The sequence below is a fragment of the Oryza sativa genome, chromosome 1 (assembly GCF_034140825.1).
Source record: "Oryza sativa Japonica Group chromosome 1, ASM3414082v1".
Lineage (NCBI taxonomy): Eukaryota > Viridiplantae > Streptophyta > Magnoliopsida > Poales > Poaceae > Oryza > Oryza sativa.
In genome coordinates, this window is record NC_089035.1 from 43,230,805 (window position 1) to 43,251,106 (window position 20,302).

The 20,302-nt window shown below is 46.1% G+C and overlaps 4 protein-coding genes across 7 annotated transcripts; 1 reads left to right on the forward strand and 3 right to left on the reverse strand.

The window, feature by feature from the left end:
- The first annotated feature begins 934 nt into the window (after nucleotides 1-934).
- Nucleotides 935-5,509, forward strand: LOC136354941 (increased DNA methylation 1-like). Its single transcript, XM_066306854.1, has 9 exons — nucleotides 935-2,481; nucleotides 2,521-2,640; nucleotides 3,052-3,151; nucleotides 3,255-3,328; nucleotides 3,758-3,993; nucleotides 4,225-4,311; nucleotides 4,623-4,722; nucleotides 4,851-5,016; nucleotides 5,143-5,509. Exons 1-9 carry the CDS (start codon nucleotides 967-969, stop codon nucleotides 5,268-5,270), a joined length of 2,526 nt encoding a protein of 841 aa, XP_066162951.1. The 5' UTR covers nucleotides 935-966; the 3' UTR covers nucleotides 5,271-5,509.
- A 1,285-nt stretch (nucleotides 5,510-6,794) lies between these two features.
- On the reverse strand, nucleotides 6,795-7,754 carry LOC4324468 (uncharacterized). The gene has a single exon (XM_015789058.3). The coding sequence runs from the start codon at nucleotides 7,595-7,597 to the stop codon at nucleotides 7,046-7,048; it is 552 nt and encodes a 183-aa protein (XP_015644544.1). The 5' UTR covers nucleotides 7,598-7,754; the 3' UTR covers nucleotides 6,795-7,045.
- A 1,176-nt stretch (nucleotides 7,755-8,930) lies between these two features.
- On the reverse strand, nucleotides 8,931-11,989 carry LOC4324469 (uncharacterized). 2 transcript variants are annotated; one of them, XM_015794726.2, is made up of 5 exons: nucleotides 11,629-11,989; nucleotides 11,453-11,536; nucleotides 9,739-9,778; nucleotides 9,576-9,644; nucleotides 8,931-9,486 (listed from the first exon to the last, which is right to left on the reverse strand). In XM_015794726.2, exons 1-5 carry the CDS (start codon nucleotides 11,811-11,813, stop codon nucleotides 9,247-9,249), a joined length of 618 nt encoding a protein of 205 aa, XP_015650212.1. In that variant the 5' UTR covers nucleotides 11,814-11,989; the 3' UTR covers nucleotides 8,931-9,246. The 2 variants fall into 2 exon arrangements, with proteins under 2 accessions (XP_015650212.1, XP_015650218.1); XM_015794732.2 differs by lacking the exon at nucleotides 11,453-11,536 and having other exon boundaries at nucleotides 11,629-11,963.
- A 515-nt stretch (nucleotides 11,990-12,504) lies between these two features.
- LOC9270353 (5-oxoprolinase 1) lies at nucleotides 12,505-19,652 on the reverse strand. 3 transcript variants are annotated; one of them, XM_015794755.3, is made up of 6 exons: nucleotides 19,434-19,652; nucleotides 15,236-19,081; nucleotides 13,558-13,783; nucleotides 13,262-13,468; nucleotides 13,056-13,174; nucleotides 12,505-12,964 (listed from the first exon to the last, which is right to left on the reverse strand). In XM_015794755.3, exon 2 carries the CDS (start codon nucleotides 19,045-19,047, stop codon nucleotides 15,274-15,276), a length of 3,774 nt encoding a protein of 1,257 aa, XP_015650241.1. In that variant the 5' UTR covers nucleotides 19,048-19,081; nucleotides 19,434-19,652; the 3' UTR covers nucleotides 12,505-12,964; nucleotides 13,056-13,174; nucleotides 13,262-13,468; nucleotides 13,558-13,783; nucleotides 15,236-15,273. The 3 variants fall into 3 exon arrangements, with proteins under 3 accessions (XP_015650241.1, XP_015650257.1, XP_015650232.1); XM_015794771.3 differs by lacking the exon at nucleotides 13,558-13,783; XM_015794746.3 differs by having other exon boundaries at nucleotides 13,558-19,081.
- Nucleotides 19,653-20,302: the final 650 nt, after the last annotated feature.

The following is a 20,302-nucleotide window of genomic DNA, read 5'->3' on the forward strand; positions in this document are numbered from 1 at the left end:
TTTTAGCACATATAAAACTGGATTTTTGATATATGGCCTTTTGTAGAATACTTGTGGTAAAATTGTAAAAAAAGAATGTGTCCTTAGCTCTGTGGTTCATGAGGTGGCAATCTCCGACAAACTCCACCGTGAACTCTCACCTTAAACGTATCAAAACTTTCGTGAGATGGTGTTGCCAGTCTAAAGTTGTTGATACGCAACAATTATGCTACATCAAGGAGGTGCATCTATAATCAATGCCTTGAAAATGTATGCTACTGCTGAACTCCGTTACCAAATATTGTCATTCATCCCAACATTTGTAGAGGTGAATTCAACTTGCAGACCTGAACTAAATATGGCCCAAAAAATCAGATCAGTATATCGTGATAAATTATCTGAATATTGGAGTACGTTTCACAATTATCATTCAGCTTTTTAGCTTTTACATCTGCAAATGACAGCAGGAAGGAAGTTTATAGTATATGGCAAATTAATAATGTGGCAAACAACGCGTAATTGGTTGTTAAATTTGTTCATGAATCATAACGCATTAATTCTCAGTGTCTCTCAATACATATTTTCGTTCATTCAGAAAACGCATGTCGATCGTCAGGTGCACAGATTGCTGATCATTAGAGTCAGTATAGGACAAATTAAGGATTTGATATATCACAATTGACAGTAATTAATTTGCTTGCTGTGTGTTTTTATGAACTTCCTTAGCTGATCATGTTTTCATTCCATCTTCACCTCGTTTTACAGCTGCGAACGAATTCAGAAAGCATTAATTAAGATTCAGAGGCTGCAGAATGCAAATCAAGCAACAATAATGCATACTAATATGGATTGCAAACACTCTGGATTACAACTAAGTTTTGATCTACGTTTTTACTCGTTTCCTGTTTAGTTTCTGGTAATTTCAGGAAGCAAACACACCCATCTCGTTTTGATTCTTTCCTCTGGATTACGACTAAGTTGGCAGCTATGTCGTCGTCGGCGGCGCCGGCGAGGAAAGAGAATGGCACCGTCGCCGCCCCCGCCGCCTCATCCGCCGCCGCCAGCAACACGTTCCACGTGCTCAACTCCGGCAGCGCCGCCGCCGCCGTCGCAGCCGGACGTGCGTATGTTCAGTCGCCGCGAGCGACGGCGCTGCGGTCGCCGCAGGTGCGAGCCATCACCAACTACGGCATGTTCCCGACCACCGGCGCTTCGGCGGCGAGGACGGCCATGGCGGGGCGAACGATCAATGGTGGCGCGTCGATGCTGACGACGACGACGACGACGACGACGCCACCGCACCTGATCCAGCAGCTCATGGTGTTGGCTGGCTGGACCACCCGGAGTCCGTGGCTCCAGAACCACGCGTCCATGTCGCCGCGGGGCTCGCCGTCGTCGTTCTCCTCCGGGAGATTCTCCGACCCCCGTGGGATGCCGTCGACGTTCGCTTACCGAACACCCGGAGCTAGTAGCGGCCGCGTTATCGACAACGGCGCCGTCGCCGGCCGTGGCAAGCAGATGGCCGGAACTAGCCGCTCACTTGAGATTATCGCCGTTGATACCGGCGCCGGAAGCAGCAAGAACGCGTCGCCGGCCGGCGGCCATGCAAATGCCGGCGTGGTGGTGAAACGTTTGGCCCCTGTGCTCGCGATGCCGAGTGCCGGAGCCGCCGGCAAAGGGAAGGAGGAGGCGGCGGCGGCGGCGGCGGCTCCGTCGCCAAATGGCCGCGGCCGTAAGCGCGCGCCGCCCAAGGTGAGCAATGATCCGGCGGCGGGATCCGACAAGAAGCCGAGGAAGAGGGCCAAGAAGGCGGCGGCCGCTGGCAGCAAGGTGACCGTCCCGGCTGACGTGATCATCGTCGACGACGACGTCAACCAGCCGAGCTCGAACACCGACGCGCAAAGCAACGCCGACGACGATCTGAAGAAGGCGGCCGTCGCTTCCCCTGCGGCGACGCGGAGCAAGACCAGATCAAAGTGCAAGACCAGCAGCAACAGCGCCGCCGCCTCGCCGAGCGCCAGGTCCAGCGCCATCGCCGCCAGGAAGAAGAACAACGCCACAGCGACCGGCACGACGGCGACACCACCACCACCGGAGGCGAAGAAGCACACCGTGCTGACCTGGCTGATAGACACCGGCTTCCTCAAGGACAAAGCGAAGGTGTTCTACGTGCCGGGCGACGCCGGCGCCGCCGAGAAGGTCATCTCCGGCATGGTCACCAAGACGGGAATCCGCTGCCGCTGCTGCAACACCGTCGTCCCCGTGGCTGTGTTCGAAACCCACGCCAGGTGCGAGCGGCCAGGGCAGCCATGGGAGAAGCTGCTGCTCATGTCCGGGAAGCCGCTGTCGAAGTGCATGCAGGAGGCGTGGGCGCAGGAGCGGGTGACCGCCATGCGCGCCCGGGAGAAGGCCATGGCGTCGCTGGAGCAGGAGAAGGAGAAGAGCTCGCAGGCCAAGAGGAAGCTCGCGAAGACGAAGAAGATGCAGCTCCTCGACGGCGTCGTCGTCGTCTCCACCTCTTCTCCTCGTCATCAGGTGAAGAAGAACGGCGGCGGCAAGGATTGCAGCGACGACGCCTGCGGCGTCTGCGCCGACGGCGGCCAGCTGCTCTGCTGCGACACCTGCCCCTCCACCTTCCATCCAGATTGCCTCGCCATCCAGGTCACAAGACTGAATAATTTTCAGACAGAAACTGTGATTGATTTTGTAGCATGTTCAGTTCATGATCAAATCCTGGTTACTGTTTTACATTTTTCAGTTCATGGTCAAGATTATCTTGGTTACTGTTTTACTTTTTTCGGTTCATGTCCAGTTCATGATTAAATCTTGGTTACTGTTTTACAATTTTCAGTTCATGGTCAAATCCTGGTTACTATTTTACATTTTTCAGTTCATGGTCAAACCTTGGTTACTATTTTACATTTTTTGGTTCATGTCCAGTTCATGATCAAATCTTGGTTACTGTTTGACAGACAGCAACTGACAACAATTTACGGCCAGCAACCGTGGTTTTTGCGGCATTTTGAATTCATGATGAAATCTTGGTTGGGTGTTTTGTTTGCTTGATTTCAGGCTCCAGACGGCTCCTGGAGCTGCCATTTCTGCCGGTGCGTGCTCTGCATGTCACATGATGTTCAGGGTTTATCAACATGCCAACAGTGTACACGAAAATGTAATTAATCTCATTGTACATGTCCCTTCATTTTAGCATCTGATCAACCTTGTGTTTCCGAATAGTAACTGATGAGCTTCACTGGAAACACATTAATCTGCAGATCATCAGTACTGCCGTCCTTTGCAAAGCCCTGGGTTCGAGATCGGCGCATACTGCAGCGAAACCTGCAAAAAGGTGAAAATTAGTTATTGATATTTTTTTCCCATAGCATATGCTAGCTCAGCAATAGTCCAACACTAACCGGTTTTCCTTAAAATTAGTGCGGAGTACTGTATTTGCTACGCAACTATTGTGTTTATTTATGGAGACACAACTGTATTTCTAATATGGTTGTAGAAGTGTGCCCTAATCTAAAGAAAATTAATCTACACCACTATAATTTAGACCTCCGATGATCGGGAGGTGTAGTTTTTTTTCTATATAATTAATGTCGTAATTTTCTAATAGATGCAATGGTCCTTTTAGTACTGTTTTCAAAATATAAATGTCTGATAGATAGACTCCAAATTCTGTACATTATGCGGTACAAATACAGAGCTTCTGAAATTCTGCTTTATTAATGGAGCACATCTCAGTTATGCTTGTTCTGAATCCGTTTTTCAGATGTCCTCTCATCTATCAGATATGATAGGAGTCATGAACCATACTGAAGATGGCTTTTCTTGGGCCCTCCTGAAGATTCAGAAGGATGAGCTAGTCACTTCTGAGGACATGCCTGTCATTCTTGAGAGCAATGTGAAGCTTGCAGTAGCTCTGGGTGTACTCAATGAATGCTTTAATCCTGTGCAAGATCGAAGGACTAAGATCGATATGCTCCACCAAGCTGTCTACAGTCTAGGGTATGTGCTGCTAGGCATCAAATTGCTAATTCAACTGCTTCAATGTTTCATCCTAAAATATGCAAACCCTGATATGTACGTGTCATATATTTAGTAATTTTGTATGGTTTAGCACTGAACATCAGTTATATGTTTCTCTGGCAAAATATATGTAAGAGCAAGAAGATAACTTCAGAAACATATGAGATAGATTTGTACATTGTCACACAACTTTCATTTGTACTCGAACAGATCAGAGTTCAAACGAGTAAACTATGAGGGATTCTACACCATGGTTCTTGAGAAGGATGGAGAAATCATTTCAGTAGCCTTGCTGAGGTTTGGATCCATTCTCTCTTCAGTTTTTTTTCTCTTAGCGATAGTTCATGTCTTATATTTATTTTCTGATTACTTTGCTCTAGCTTACTTCAGTCAGTATCAGTGTCTTTCACTTTTGACACTTTACTGTTAGCGTCAGTGCTGCTGTTTTTCATAGTTTAGGATTTCTACATGGCAAGAGAATAACCAGTATAGTTGCAATTATAAAGTTCAGAATTTGTGATACTCGAATGCCTTGGTAAAAATGCCTTTTTGTACCTTTTTCAGCTACTACTATCAAACCAATGTCCTGCCCTGTTTTTCTGTTACAGGTTCCATGGCAGGAAACTGGCTGAGATGCCTTTCGCAGGCACGCTGCCAGCTTACCAGAAACAAGGAATGATGCGTCGCCTTGTCAAGGCTGTTGAAAAGGTGCATAACCTACTGAATCACCAATCCTCCATCCATTTATCATTCATTCAGTTAATTTTTCACTGCAAAGAGATTCAGCAATTGTTGGTGCCGCTTGTCAGACTCATACTGTACATTGAATTTGATAGGTGTTGGCGTCGTTGCAAGTGGAAAATCTAGTGATCCCGGCCGTCGCTGATCTAGTGGAAACCTGGAAGAGATCCTTCTCCTTCAGGCCAATGCAGGCAGAGGTCAGGGACGAAGCCAAGAAGCTGAGCTTGGTCGCCATCACCGGGACGACGCTGCTGCAGAAACCCATCTCTGCTCATCAGCAGCAACCAGTTCCATCCCGGAAAGGTAGCAGCAGCAGCAGAAGCAAGCGCGCGTCTGCTCCGGCGACGGTCACCGGCAGCAGCAAGGAAGAGGAGGAGCAGATGACGACGACGGCGGCTCGCCTGACCGACGACGAGCTGGCATTCCTGGAGATGGCACCCTTGTGCAGCTTCACCGACCTGTTGGCCGGAGGCGTCTACCCGACGGGTCTCCAGCTTCTCCGCGGCATGAAGTGATCGACGAGATGCAGCTCTGCCTGCAACTCATTCGTTTCTAAAGAACATTTTAGTACTACGGAGTAATATCTATGACTGAATTCGTTTAATTTCCTACTTAAAAGTGCGACTAATTTCAGTCAGGTGTGCGTATGCATAGTTGAGAGTCGAGACTAAAATTTGGTGTTCTTGTCCTGGGTCACAAGCAGCAAGTGTCAGTGTGTCATTGTCAATGGAGTTGATGAGATGATGATTATTCATCAGCATGGTACAGACATAGTACAGGTTACCGAACAATGTTAGGTTAGGTAGCTGTGATTTCTAGCTAGCTAGAGCACTCTCAAGGCATAACTTACTTAGTGATATACTCCATTTGTAGTAGTTCTACATTTTTGCACACAGACCAAACACCCACCTAATATTAATGTATACTCCAGTATTTCCTGGTGACTCATGGAGGAGACAGCGATAGATCACTGCGTAGCTTTCATCTAAGCGCCCATCTGCAAAAGATCTAGTGGAACAATTTATTTGGCGTATACTGGGGAGTAGATTGCAATTGGAACCTTTTTAATTACTAATTACCTCGGTCCTCGGATACATGCAACAGGCAACAGAAATAGAGGGGCTTAATTTTCTGGTCAAGAGATCACAGAGCAGAGAAGAAAAAGGTCCAACATTGACTAGTGTTTGGTGCATGCGCATGGAGGGGGATGAAAATGTGCGATGGAAATTTCGGATCGACATAACACTGTTACCCTTTTTGTTATATAAATTTTATTTTTTTTCTAATTTCTTTTTCAGCAATTAATGTTGACATTGAATAATTTAAATGATAAATATGGTTAATTACGGTCGATCGAGCGTCGTTTCCGAAGAGATGTTACCGATTCCGACCATTTTCACCCCTTAATTCCTTGTAGATCTCCCCTCATCTACTATTTTTTAAATTAAATTCAATACAAATGATCGTGAAAAGTTCTTTAAAAAAAATGACAATGTAGATTTCAGTAACATTTACCACTCCAACAACACTTATCTTCGACTCCAAACTTTAATTTCCTCCATTTTCGTTAGCACGTTTTTTAAACCGTTAAATGTTTTTTACGAACTTTTCTATGTAGAAGTTGTTTTAAAAATTAAATAAATTATTTTTTAAGTTTATAATAATTAATGCTTAATTAATTATTGAGCATGTGCTCAATCAACCTTCTCGTTTCGCGTGCGCTGGAAATCTCCGCGATGTAAGAAAACGGACGCCGGCCTAGGTTCAGACTCGCTCAGTATATCAAACAGACAAATCCACGCACGTATATATTGCAGCAATGCTATTCATAACTCATAAGTTGGATTTTATCTTTTTCTATTATTTGTGGATGTTATTTTGCGAAGTTGTATATTTATGTTTTATATATGAATTTTCAACTTTTTTTAAGATTTTCTCATGATAATTTGAATAATGTTTGAACAAAGAGATTAAATTTGTCTCCAACATGCGCACCTATGCAACTCCATCAACTGGTGCAAGCTGGCTAGCATACGAGATTAGATCTTAATCACCATCCTGCTCGTGCATTAAGTAGTAACAACTACACTAAGCACTAGTACTAACTGCACTGTACCTGTGCACCATGCAACCTGGCTAAAAAAATGTCGTTTTGACATGAGCAAAAAACTAAAAATCAAAGAAGACAACAAAAATCCAAGCCTGCTACTAGCCAACAAGAAAACAAGAAAACGGTCGGGTAATCATGTCGCGGTGGACCGTGGACGAACACCAGCTGCTAGCTTCACCTTCACACGGTGGCTTCCGGCGAGTGGCCGCCGCCGCCGAGCCGGGGCGGGGAGGCCGGCGGCGTGTAGAACGGCGTCTCGGGCTCCGGCTCCTCCTCGCCCTCGCTGCCGGCGCCGGACTCCTCGTCGATGGTGTAGAGCGCGCGCGAGGCGGCGGCGGTGGCTGGCCCGAACCACCGATCCCTCCACGTGTTCACCTCCTCCTCGTCGGGCCCCGCCGCCTGCTCCCCTTCCTCCCCCTGCGTGGCGGCGGCGGCGGAGTCGGCCGGCTCCACGCGGGTGAGGCGGCGGCGGGAGCAGAACAGGAGGCGGAGCAGCGCTCGCCGGAGCGCGCTGCCGCCGCCGCGGCGCCGGGCCGGCGCCGGCTTCTTCGGGCTCTGGACCGTGAGCTCGGCGTCGGAGGCGACGACGACGGCTGGTTGCTGCCTGTTTGCTGCCGCTGATCGGCGGCGGCAGCGCCAGAGCAGGAGGAGCGACGCCGCGAGGATGCCGGCGGCGAGGGCGGCGAGCGCCGCCGCGACGACGACGAGCTCGACGACAGCCTGGCGTCTCATTGTCAGCGGCTAACTAATCACTCTCGCTAAATCACTCTGCTCGAAGCTCGATCGATCGAGACGATGAAGTGAAATGTGTTTTTGGATATATGGCCAACGAGATGACTCCCTGTGAGCAAAGAGAATTTATGTCTCTTCTTTTTTGATTTTTTGATGTCTTTAACGTTGGCTTCTTTAACTTTAAGTCGAATATTTCCCGGCGATGGTTAGTGGGAGAGAAAGGAGGAGGGGTACTTTTGGGATTTCGACTTTGCGTTATCAGAGTGGGGCCCAGTTGCCAGCGACTCATATCCAGAATCCGGCTGAAAAAGATCAGAGGATATGTGTTGTGTTTGTTTAGCTTGATTGATGTGGTGTTTTGCCAACTCATCGCCTGCATGGCATGAAATTGAAGGGCACGACGAACTGGTCGCTAAATAACGTGCATTTCGGTGTCCATATGAAAAACATCTCTATTCATGGCAGTTGATTGCTGCTGCTGCAGACTCGGTCAGTACGTACAGTATGCAGTAGCCAGGAGGTCAGGGAACTAGTAGTATTTCCTAAAAAAATATAAAGCTAATGCTAAACAGTACTACATCATTTTTAAATTGGATGACACCGTTAACTTTTTTTTTAACGTTTGATCATTCGTCTTAATTAAAGATTTAGTATAAATGTGTATAAATATAAGTCAAGGTTATATTTTATTTGATGATAAAAACAAGTCACAATAAAATAAATAATATTTATATTTTTTTCTAAATGAAACAAATGGTTAAATATTATGAAAAAATTAACAGCGTTATACATCTTGAAATAGAGGGAGTATTTTTTCCCCCAAAATAACTTCGTTTTTAGTCTTATACGTGCAAAACAAGAAAGATTAAAGTGTTGTTAAAAAAACAGGAGTAGTATTAACGGTAAATAGATTAGGGCTGATTAGGCATATTGAAGGAATCAAGCTGATTGATTTGTGAACTGAGGTTAGACAGGAAGATAGAAATGAAATTAATCTGTGTATCGATCATTGCAGAAGGAACGACACCACACTGCACACAACACTTTAGCTCTTTAGTTTGTGATCTTTTACTACTACGACTACGACCTCTTTAGGCTTTAGCGAAAATTAATTTACAGCGCAAGCAAAGTAAAAGCAAGTGCCTTTAACTCGGATCTCGTGGACGCAGTCGTCGGTGCCGACGCATTCACCTACACGGCAAATTCTATTCAGGTGCAGCATTGCAGCCTACGGCTTCTCTGAAAGAAACAATGCAGAGACTTCACTTGCAGGGTGTAGCACAGTGGTAGCACAGTGTTCCCCTGCCACAATTTTTCTTGCACTAATTTGCGCTACATACAACGTAGTACTACATTCATTATTGTAAAGCAAACATTGTACTGTAGTAGATACAAATGATATTACATAATAGTGATATGAGGCAAAAAAACGTCATACTCATCTGGAGTACAATCTTTAATTTACAGTCCACCTAAAATGTACTCCCTCCGTGTTATTTGTATGACGTTGATTCGTTTAAAATTAAACAAACCAACTTTATATATTTAGGAAAGGAGGTAGTACTAGTGAATAGAGAATAAACTATATTAAACATATTTTTATACGGGTAGCGAGATTGTCCACTTGTAGGGCTGTCGGAGGCGATGGCCTATGGGTCCTTGCCGCAGCCCATGAGAGCGTGAGTGAGCAGCATGGCGCCGCGGCGGGTCGCCTCCGCCAGCCGGCCGACCACCGGGAAGCTCACCGTGTCCCTGTTCTTGAGAGGCTTCTTGTCCCACCAGTCTTGGTGCTTCACAACCTTGCCGTCCTCGACGTCGAGCGTGATGAGCGACGCCAGGTCGATGGCCCTGCCCAGGAACTTGTAGTGCTGCTTGTTGTCGATCAGTATCTGAAACAGATCGATTGATTGTTAATTCCTCTGTTAGTGATCAGCATGATAGTCAAACACTGTCGATGAAGTTTGGGTTGATTAGTTACCTCGACTTTTCCGGGCGCGGTTTCGTTTTCTGTAATTGTGTACTCCACGATTTTGGATTCACCGAATAACTGATGAATCATACAGGCATAGTATATTACAGAGAATTCAGTTTGAAATAAGTTTTGGTTGTGTGGAGGTGGAACATGACAGATATGATGTTACCTTGGGGAGTGTGTAGAAGGCCGATTTGATCTGCTTAACCCTGGAATGAAAGAAAGAATGAAAGAGAAGAAGGGATATTTTTTTTTTCGGGAATACGTAAGAAGCGCATCTTTGTATTAAGAGGAGTAAAAGTCTGTACAGGTTAAAGGGAAAACACAGCAGGAGACGGGATTATAGGAAGTCACCCAAGAACATTAAACCCTAATCTCGCGATACAATGTTGCGACCTGAGCGCTCTAAAGGCGTGGCCGGTATGGCAGTATTGGCGAGCCGCCACAGCGCTGCCTCTTCCGCCATTGCCCTTGCCACTTCTGTCCAGCTTCTGTGCTTCTGGTTGAACACCCTGTTATTTCGCTCCTTCCAGATAGTCCATGTTGCGAGAGTAGCAATGGTATTGAAACCTCGCCGTTGAGAGCTCGGTAAGGTTTCCCTCTTGTCACATAACTAGGAGTGGAATGAGGTTTCATTGATGGGCAAGCATTCCGAGTAGGGCTGTCAAAAAAGCTCGAGACTCGCGAGCAGCTCAAGCTTGGCTCGTCCTAGGCTCGATTCGAGCTCGACTCGAGCTCCAAACGAGCCGAACTCGAGCTTGAGTAAAAGCTCGCGAGCTTTACCGAACCGAGGTTGAGCTTCTACCGAGCCTAACCGAGCTTGGCTGTGTACAGTCTATATTGCATGTTCACCTTATTAATATAATAAACTAATAGATAAATATATATATTTGTATCTATTTACACAATAAATTAGCATGTGTTAGCACAATATATTTATTTTAATCATTTTCTACTCTTTTATTAGTGTGATTAACTAGAAAATAATTAGACTTATCAAGAGATTATTATTAAAATATATATTATACTACTTATGGCCGAGCTCGGCACCGAGCTCGAGCTCGAGCTCGAGCTCGAACGAGCTCGAACCGAGCTTGCCTAAAAGCTCGAAGGTGCAATAGGCTCGGCTCGAGCTTGTGTCGAGCTCGAGCTTAGGCAGACGAGCTCGCTCGAGCTAGGCTCGTTGACAGCCCTAATTCCGAGCAACCGATTGCCGAGAGCAGTAGCCACCAGAGCTGTCTTGATTCTGGGCATGCGACCAAAATGTGGTTGATGCTTTCCTCGTACTGATCGCATAGGACACACATGCTGGGATGGGGCAAGCCCCTGATGCTTAACCTGTCCGCCGTCCAGCAGCGGTTGAGTGCGACCAGCCAGCTGAAGTAACGGCAGCGTGGCGGCGCCAGCGATTTCCAGATCGGCGTGGATTGGAACGGGATTCGACCGAGGAACAATGCTTGGTAGGCGGAGCGGGAGGAGTACATGCTTGAACTTTCCCATTTCCAAATAAATTGGTCCTGGCGATCCGAGAGCTCTATCTCCCGCAACAACGACCAGAGATTGAGATACTCTACGATGGCCTGCAATCCGAGGGCTCCTCATATATCGCGGATCCAAGCTCTGTTGAGTAGCCCCTCTGCTACCGTCCTTCGTCGTCGGGTTCGCTTGGGTACTCGATCATAGAGTGCCGGTGCTAGTGAGCAGATGCAGGAACCATCTAGCCACCGGTCTTCCCAGAAGAGCGTAGTCGTGCCATCACCAATCTGTCAAGTCATGGATGCAGCCACGAAACACTGTTCTTTCGGAGAACAGGGGATGGAAAGGCCTTGCCAAAGAAGAAGAGATATGATGGATCGATGGTGAGGAAACAAACGTAGACGTACCCATGAGCTCGCATAAGCGGGTCCTCGAATGTGGCATGCGCCGCGTAAATCTCGAAGTCCCGAGCCGTCGCGCACGATCCGTATCTGCAACATATGCGTGCAACTTTTTTTTTTTTCTGTCTTGTTTCGTCACCGAATCAACAACACAGAGCTAAGCAGAGAACAGGTGAACGTACATGTTGAGGAGATGCGGCATGATGTGCCGGGAGACGGGCGAGGCTGCCTTCTCCTCTTCCATGGCTCCTCCTGCAGTCGTCGTGGTGGAGAAGAAGGAGAACCAGAGCCCGTCGACGGCGGCGGCAGCAGTCGCGCGGCGGAGATTGAGCATGCAGGCCAGGATCGGATCGAGCGGCGGTGGCATTCATTCAAATGGCGAGAAGAGAAGCGTACTAGTCTAGTCTAGTCGCCTACCCTGCCGTGGTTGACTAGTCCAGTTGGCATGCGCGGCGGAGGAGGGCGCTACGTCGGCGGGACAATCCGGTGGCGAGGACGACGACACCACGACGCTTTTCTTCTTCTTTTTTCCTTTTTTTCTTCTTTTTTTTTTCGTCTATGGAACACTTACGGCCCAGAGGATTTTTGGTAGGGAAGTACATCAAAGGTCCCTCAACTTGTCATGGAGATACAAAAGGAAAAGGTACACCGAAGAGAATGCTTGATGGAGATTCTTCGCCGCGCCGAGCAGACGACCAAGACCAAGACTTTCATATGACAGAAACAGCACCCTAGCTTTTCCTGTTACATCTCAAATTGTATTTATTTTGTTCGCCTAGCACCTAAGGGAGAGAAGAATGGAAGGAGGAAGTAGAAAGAAAGTCAGTTTCATCAGTACATAATCACAGGTGTTGCTTGATATATTGTAGGACCAGGTGTGCCATTGTATCCTGTCTACAGAGCAGTATTCTGAATTCCTGATTGTTCATTAATGCCATCATGGTAGATTAATTGGTTATATCATCTGAAAGATCCAAATGAGCATAGTGCAGTTAAGTATAGCACCAAGTTCACTGGTTGTTAACAAGACTAGTACTGCTACAAAGCAAATACTCCAATGGAGGTAACAAGAGATATTCAATTATCAGGTGCAAACTCATATATCATCTCTAATCATTAAAAGAAAACCGACATGTTCCGTATAAGTTTCTGACATTTTGCATGCAAAAAGCTATAGTAATTTTACTTTGAACTCTGAAGATACAACGCCATGAAGCTAAACCCAAGCAAATCAAACTGTCTGAGCCGATCGAATTACATCAGAATCCACACGCTTTGGTCTCATCACAGATTGCACATGCGCTCTCAGCATGTGTGCCTCTCAGCCGGGCTCCGTGAGCGCGATGTCGGCCTTCTTCAGTGCTAGCGCGTGCGATGTTGGCTGTGCCGATGTCGGCCTTCTTCAGCGCCAGCGCGTTCATGCCGTTGCCGGTCATCCCGCACAGGTGGCCCTCCCGTTGAATGATCCTCACGATCTCGTACTTGTGCTCCGGGAACATGCCGGCGTCCACCGGAAACCTGAAATTACACAAAGGATGGAACATAAGTTGCCTAGCTACTCAATAATGATGGATTCGATATACCACATATTTTTATTAAAGTTCTCTACCTCAATTAGGTTTTTGTCAACAGTGAGATGGTTGAGAGTGAGAGTTCCAATTTTGTCACAGCAGAGAACATCCATTCCTGCCATTTCTTCTATGGCTGTCATCCTTTTAGTGATAGCACCTTGCCAAAAATTAATTAATTTTAGTAATGATATGTGATATACTGTCTGTTAATTGAAGAAACATGACAACAATATCTTGGACACACCTGTTGAGACAGGTGATGAGAACCTATTGCAAGTGTGACTGACAGAACAGTAGGCATTGCGATCGGTATCCCTCCTCTCAGAAGAACAAGAACATTGTTGATTCCATCTCCGTATGACCGGTGCTGGATTGGGAACATGATTATAACCTCAACAATCACACCAATGGCGATTGAGCAGATACAGAACTTGCCTCTGGAGGTAAGAACCTGAAAATTCACTAGTTAGAAACAGCTGACAGCACATCCACTTGCGAGGTTCTTATAATCTTATTACAGTCTGAAGATTGATGAATCACCTTCTGAAAATGCCCAACAACCTCAGTGGAGTCCACTAGATGAGCTGCCTTGCCAAAGAAAGAGTGTATCCACTAGATTCAGAGGTGACAGAACCTAAACTAGACATTCATGCAAAGCATGTATTGGATCTCTTAGACGGCCGTCTATATGCTACTGTGCCTCAACAGGGTGTGGTCTCACCTTAACATTGGGGATGCATTTGCGTTGGAAATCCATCGTATAGAACTAATTAATAGCAAAATGCATCAAATTATTAGGCTACTAGCTTTATACCAATCTGTGCATCATAGTTTTTTTTTTCATTGTATTGTTCTCAATACTCATATCAAATAATTTATCGTGATTATATTATTGATTGTTTTTTGTGTAGTTCCTGACCTCTGATTCTGTAGATTTGCTACACCTCATGTATCTATATGCAAATGACATTATTGCTTAGACAGAAACAACAGCTTGAGTCTCCACCAAGTGCAGCGTAAACACCAGTATGGTAGGAGTAATTTCTTATGTAACAGTAACATGAGGAGAGGAAACCAAAAGCCATGCTGTGCAGAGACAACCAATACAGTTAATCGTTAAAAAGATAAATGATTCCACATTACTATTTTTTTTAACACAAAACATTAGCCAAAATTAGTGGCGTGGAATAACCTTCTTCCACGAATCGCTAACCTAGTTCTTACTCAGGATCAAGATAAGTTTCATTGGAATTTAACCCAAAATGGAGAGTTTTCAGTGAAGTCGCATTATCTTGCCTTGGTACATTCAGATTTGCCCAACATAAACAAAGTAATTTGGAAATTAAAAATACCGCTTAAAGTGAAGATCTTCCTATGGTATTTACGTCGTGGGGTAGTTTTGACAAGGGATAACCTAGCTAAGCGCAATTGGCAAGGAAGTAAGAATTGTTGCTTTTGTCACAAAGATGAGACAATATTACATTTGTTTTATGAGTGCAGATTTGCCCGTTTTGTGTGGTGCATTATACAAGTGGCTACAGGGCTTTTCCCGCCACGTGGTGTATCCAATATGTTTGGTAATTGGCTACGGGGAATTAGGAAAGACTTGAAGTCACTTATCCTGTTAGGGGCAGCCACTATTTGTTGGTCATTATGGCTTTGCAGGAATGATATGGTGTTTGACAAAAGAAAAATCTCTTCTCCTTTACAGGTTATTTTTTTAACTATCCACTTCCTTCGTACCTGGGCTATCCTTCAGAAGCCTGGTTCACGGGATTTGGTTGCAGCGGCGTGTTAGCGCTTGGAGCAGGTGGTCAGGGAATGTTTTACCCAGGGACATGGGTGGCGGTCTAGCCTGAAGATTGGTGCTCCCTGATTTTTACTGCTTTCCTTCTCTTGTTACAAACTCTTTTGTGGGTTTGTGTGTTTTGGCTGTGTGCATCCTAGTTATGCAGAGGCCGGGAGTTTTCTTAGTATGGTTCTATCAACTTGATGTAATCGTCTGAGATTAATAAAAGCTTCCTTTATCAAAAAAAAACATTATTAAGTTGAACAACAGTGAGGTAAACAAGCAACATGCTTCCTTATTCAGCTCCAATGTCCCAGAAGCAACAATGACAGTTTGGATCTGTATCAGGCAATATTTGTGCAAGTTTCTGCCTTCTGCATGTTTTATTTGTGGATAAAAGTAGGACTAAAGAAGTAGAAATGACAATACCCAGAAGCGAGGTAGATGATCGTCCACAAGAATAGCCATCAAGGAGAGCCAAAACCACCACCACCAGGAGTGAGAATCTGAAGAATCTCACCAGCATTAACCATAACAGTGTTCTTCCCTCCAAGGTAAACTCTACGACCATCTTTCTTGACGAGATAGTTTGCACCACGGGCCCCATTTCTTCCTCCCTTCAGTCCCCTGGGAGCATGCACCCTTCTCTCTGAAAGAATGCTCACAACAACAGGCTGGCAAAATTCAATCTCTCTCACAAGGCCATCACCACCTCTGTGGAAACCAGAACCTCCACTGTTCTCCCTGATGCTAAATCTATGTAAAAGAACAGGGTATCGCTGCTCAAAGATCTCTGGGTCAGTCATCCTTGTGTTTGTCATGTGACACTGAACACCACTTGTACCATCCCAACTCGCCCCAGCTCCTGAACCGCCTCCAATGGTCTCATAGTAACCGAAGGTGTCGTCTCCAAATGTCAAATTGTTCATGCAACCCTGGGAGCAGGCGCATGCTTGGAAAGCCATTAGGACTACGTCCGTCACTCTCTGAGAGGTCAATACATTACCACCAACCACTGCAGCTTTGTCACTTGGAGAAAGGAAAGAGCCTTTAGGAATTAGGATCTTCACAGGAGCTAGGCAGCCTTGATTTAGAGGTATATCAACGTCGACCAAGCACCGTAAGCAGTATATCACAGCAGCCGCTGTTACTGCTTCAGGAGCATTCCAGTTACCATACACCTCAGGACTGGTGCCTTCAAAGTCAAAGGTTGCTTCGCCTTTACTTGAATCAAGGGTGAGCTTCAAATGGAGCACAGAACCATCATCCATGTAATCTTCATCTTCGATGACACAAGACCCATTCTCCTTTTCAACTCTCGATGCAACTACCTTAAGCATTTCTCTAACAGCTTCTTCAGCATTGTTTTGGACATGATTCATATAAGATTGAACAGTGATCAAACCATACTGATTTATCAGTTCTTTGATAAGTGTTATTCCCCGCTGGTTTGCTGCCACCTGAGCATGGAGGTCAGAAAGATTATCTTGGATCTTACGTGTTCCTGGAATCTTATGGTTTGTAAGTTCATCATAGGACGGTGACTGTAGCAAGTGAATTATTCCTTCCTCTTGGAAAACACCTCTCTCAACAAGTTTAAATGCTTTGATGGCAGCACCTTCCTCCCAGATGCTTTTTGAGAAAGGAGGCATGCTTCCTGGGGTGATACCACCGATCTCTGCATGGTGACCTCTACTAGCAACAAAGAAGATAACTTTACCTTCATTGAAAACAGGTGTGACAACTGTTATGTCTGGAAGATGGCTACCCCCAGAACATGGATGATTCGTTACAAGAACATCACCCTCATGGAGATTATCACCCCAATATTTGAGTTGCCAACGCACGGTGCTAGACATGGCTCCCAAATGCACAGGGACATGAGGGGCATTTGCGACAAGGCCACCATCCGGACCAAAGAGAGCACAAGAAAAGTCCAGTCTTTCCTTTATATTGGTAGAAATAGAAGTTCTTTGAAGTGTTCGACCCATCTGTTCAGCAATACCCATGAATCGATGATTGAAGATAGAAAGTTGGACCACATCAGCAACTGTCTCTGATACTTCTACACTGCTTGGAGCAGCACTTATCTCAATTTTTATGTTACCATACTTGGTGATGATAGCTTTACAGTCTTTTTCTACTATCACTGTACTGTTCCCATTCATTATAACTGCAGGACCCTTCAATACATGCCCATAGCCCAAATTCTGAAGCTTGTAAAGTGGTGTTTCCTGCCATCCGTATGAAAAATAAATTCGACATGAACTTTCTGGCACAGGTTTGGTTGATACTGGTGTCAGTTCATGAGGCTGCAAGATATTTGTAGCACCAACTCCCTGAACCCTCACATCACATATGAGTATTTTTCTGTTTAATAATTTGAAGCCATACTCTTGCTGAAACAGTTTCACAAACTCATCAGCATAATCACTTCCAGATTCCCTCTCTGGTTGTTTAACCATGATTGCTGTATCGGTTCCCTCGTACCTCAAGTTCAAGTATGAATGTGTCCTGATGCTGTCCTCTCCAAAACCCTGCTCTATTAACTTTTCTTTCACCTGCTTAACTAAAAGATCTACTCTTCGAGATGCCTCTGCAGCAGAATCAACATTATAAATAGCAGAGTATGGCTCTTGCAAATCTTCAATAACATCAGCAAGGCCCATTCCATATGCACTCAATATGCCACAGTAGCGATGAATAAGTAACTCAGACATGCCAAGGGATCTTGCCATAGCACATGCATGTTGAGGACCAGCACCACCAAAGCATGCGAGAGCATGGTTCTTAGTGTCATGCCCCTTCATTTCGGTCAACTGCCTTATAGGTCGGCACATCGCCTCATTTGCAACATTAACAAAACCGAGGGCAATCTCCTCAACCGTCATGTCCTTTGCTGATGGATCCTGACTCTTTCGGTGAGAGTTTATCTCAACAGCAAGAATCTCAAATGCCTTTTTAGTAGCGTCATAATCAAGGGGTAAATCTTCGTTAGGACCAAATATGGATGGGAAGTACTCAGGAATAACAGTTCCCAGAATCAAATTGGCATCAGTTATTGCCAGCTCACCACCTTTTCTATAGCATACAGGACCAGGATGTGCTCCAACAGAATCTGGCCCAACCTTGAAAGCTCCAAACTGAAACTTAAGCTTCGATCCACCACCAGCAGCCACCGTGTTTATGTCAAGCTGGGGAGCTTGTATTATTGCCCCAGCAATTTGGGTCTCCAGAACTTGTTCATAGCTTCCATCGTAGCGGCTAACATCTGTGGATGTACCACCCATGTCAAATCCAATCAGCGGTTTTGATGTCTCAAGTTGAAACAAGGTCTGAGAGTAGCCAACCACACCACCTGCAGGACCTGACAACACTGCTTTGTGCCCGGAGAATCTCCTCTCTGGTGCCAGACCACCATCTGACTGCATAAACAGCACATTCACCTGCTCACCTCCCCCTTCAAACCTGGACATGAATCCTGATAGGTACTCTTTGATGACTGGTGTGAGATAAGCATCCACACTGGCTGTCAAGCCACGAGGCACAGCACGGACCATCGGCGTCAATGATGAAGACAACGATACATGCTTGAATCCCATCTCAAGAGATAATTTCTCAATGAGAAGCTCATGCTGAGGATAAGTATATGAGTGCATTAAAACCACTGCCAAACATCTTATTCCTTTGTCAAGCAAACCTTTCAACAAAGGCTTCAATGCTTCTACATCAACCGGCTTCGCCACCCTGACCAATTCCCCTGAGATCCCTTTAACAGATAAACCATCATCCCTCTCACCATCACCACCACCAACAAGTTCAACCCTCTCATCAACCTCAACCACCTCCTCATACAAATTCGACGGCTTTGACACCTTGAGATCGAATATGTTCGGCCGAGCCTGGTTACCAATCTGAAGCAAATCCCTGAATCCCCGGGTGACACACAGCGCGATCCTTTCACCCTTCCTCTCAAGAAGCGCATTCGTGGCCACCGTGGTGCCCATCCGAATCCAATCAATCTTGCCCGTGGGAATCTTGGACGACCGCGGGATCCTCTCCCCGGAGAACTCCTGGAGGATCCTCCTGATCCCTTCGATGGGGGCGTCGTCGTAGTTCGACGGGTCGACGGAGAGAAGTTTCATCACGTAGCCTTCCCTCCTCCCGGGCACCTCTGCGTAGATGTCGGTGAATGTGCCGCCCCTGTCAATGCAGAATCTGAATTTCTCCGTGCTACCCATCCTAACTTCGAGGTACTCTCAGAATCTGCGTCCTCTGCAAAACACCAAAACAGCAGCGTAGATGCAGGCAATTCAGATTAATCTGGTAATGGGTGATGGATTACTGTAATAAGTAGAAGGAGTTGTAGCACTGAGCTGTGCTGTGAATTAATCAAACAAAGGGGGATAAGAGCGCCAGGGGCGGATCCAACTTGGGACATGGGGGGTTCAGTTGAACTCCCAAATTTTGGGGGAAACAAACAATAAACTGTTACTTGTATTTTCTCGTGAAATAGCTTCTTCCAGAACTAGAAAAGAAGCTAGGGGTTAACGAACGCAAGCAAATTCCAGACAGACGTAGCCCCGGTGGGGTGGGAGAGAGAGAGAGAGATGAATCAGAAGCTCACCAGGATCCCCTCCCCTGCTCTGCTCGCCACCGTGCTCCAACCCTGCCACCGTCACCGTGCTGCGTCGCCCCAGTTGCCGTGCGCCGTGCTGCCGCCGTCACCGTGCGCTGCCGCCTAAACCGTCGCACCGAGAGAAGGAGGGAGGAAGCAGCCTCTGGCTCTGCCGCCGCTGCCTCGCTCGTCTCCCCTTTTTCTCCTCGCGATAAGGCCCGAGTCGACGAGTGGGCGGCGCGACGGTTCGGCTGGATCCAAGGTAATGCGATGGCATTTCCTGTAATTTCGATGAAAGGGGACGGGTAGCGCTGTAATTATTTTCAGAGTAGGACGTGGAGCCACGTTTTCGCCACTCCACCTCGCTAAGTCGCTAGTACTCTGTTTCTAAATGTTTGACACCGTTGACTTTTTAGTTTGTGTTTGGTCATTCGTCTTATTAAAAAAAATTAACTAATTATTTATTCTTTTCATATAATTTGATTCATTGTTAAATATACTTTCATGTACACATATAATTTTATATATTTCACAATTTTTTTTAATAAGACGAACGGTCAAACATGTGTTAAAAAGTCAACGGTGTCAAACATTTTGAAACGAAGGGAGTATAAATTTCTGGAGCGATTCACTTGGCTCCCGCTCCAATTGACCATTTGGCCGTGGGAATCTTGGACGACCGCATGATCCTCTCCCCGGACAACTCCTCGAGGATCTTCCTGATCCCTTCGATGGGGGTGTCGTCGTAGTTCAACGGGTCAACGGAGAGAAGCTTCATCACGTAGCGCTAGCGCCTTCCCCTACCTCAAGAACCCCCTCCCGATGCTGGACATCGCTGACGGATCGTTTGGCTCCGGCGCCGCGGCGATGTGCTAGGA

What these genes read in the sequence shown, in the direction of transcription:
- LOC136354941 (XM_066306854.1), top strand. Translation starts at nt 967, where the DNA reads ATGTCGTCGTCGGCGGCGCCGGCGAGGAAAGAGAATGGCACCGTCGCC. An exon ending in TGCAGCTCCTCGACGGCGTC is followed by an intron (nt 2,482 to 2,520) that starts GTCGTCGTCTCC and finishes CATCAGGTGAAG; the next exon opens with AAGAACGGCGGCGGCAAGGA. An exon ending in GCAGCGAAACCTGCAAAAAG is followed by an intron (nt 3,329 to 3,757) that starts GTGAAAATTAGT and finishes TCCGTTTTTCAG; the next exon opens with ATGTCCTCTCATCTATCAGA.
- LOC9270353 (XM_015794771.3), bottom strand. Translation starts at nt 19,047, where the DNA reads ATGGGTAGCACGGAGAAATTCAGATTCTGCATTGACAGGGGCGGCACA.
- LOC4324469 (XM_015794726.2), bottom strand. Translation starts at nt 11,813, where the DNA reads ATGCCACCGCCGCTCGATCCGATCCTGGCCTGCATGCTCAATCTCCGC. An exon ending in ATGCCGCATCTCCTCAACAT is followed by an intron (nt 11,537 to 11,628) that starts GTACGTTCACCT and finishes CATATGTTGCAG; the next exon opens with ATACGGATCGTGCGCGACGG. An exon ending in CCGCGCCCGGAAAAGTCGAG is followed by an intron (nt 9,487 to 9,575) that starts GTAACTAATCAA and finishes GATCTGTTTCAG; the next exon opens with ATACTGATCGACAACAAGCA.
- LOC4324468 (XM_015789058.3), bottom strand. Translation starts at nt 7,597, where the DNA reads ATGAGACGCCAGGCTGTCGTCGAGCTCGTCGTCGTCGCGGCGGCGCTC.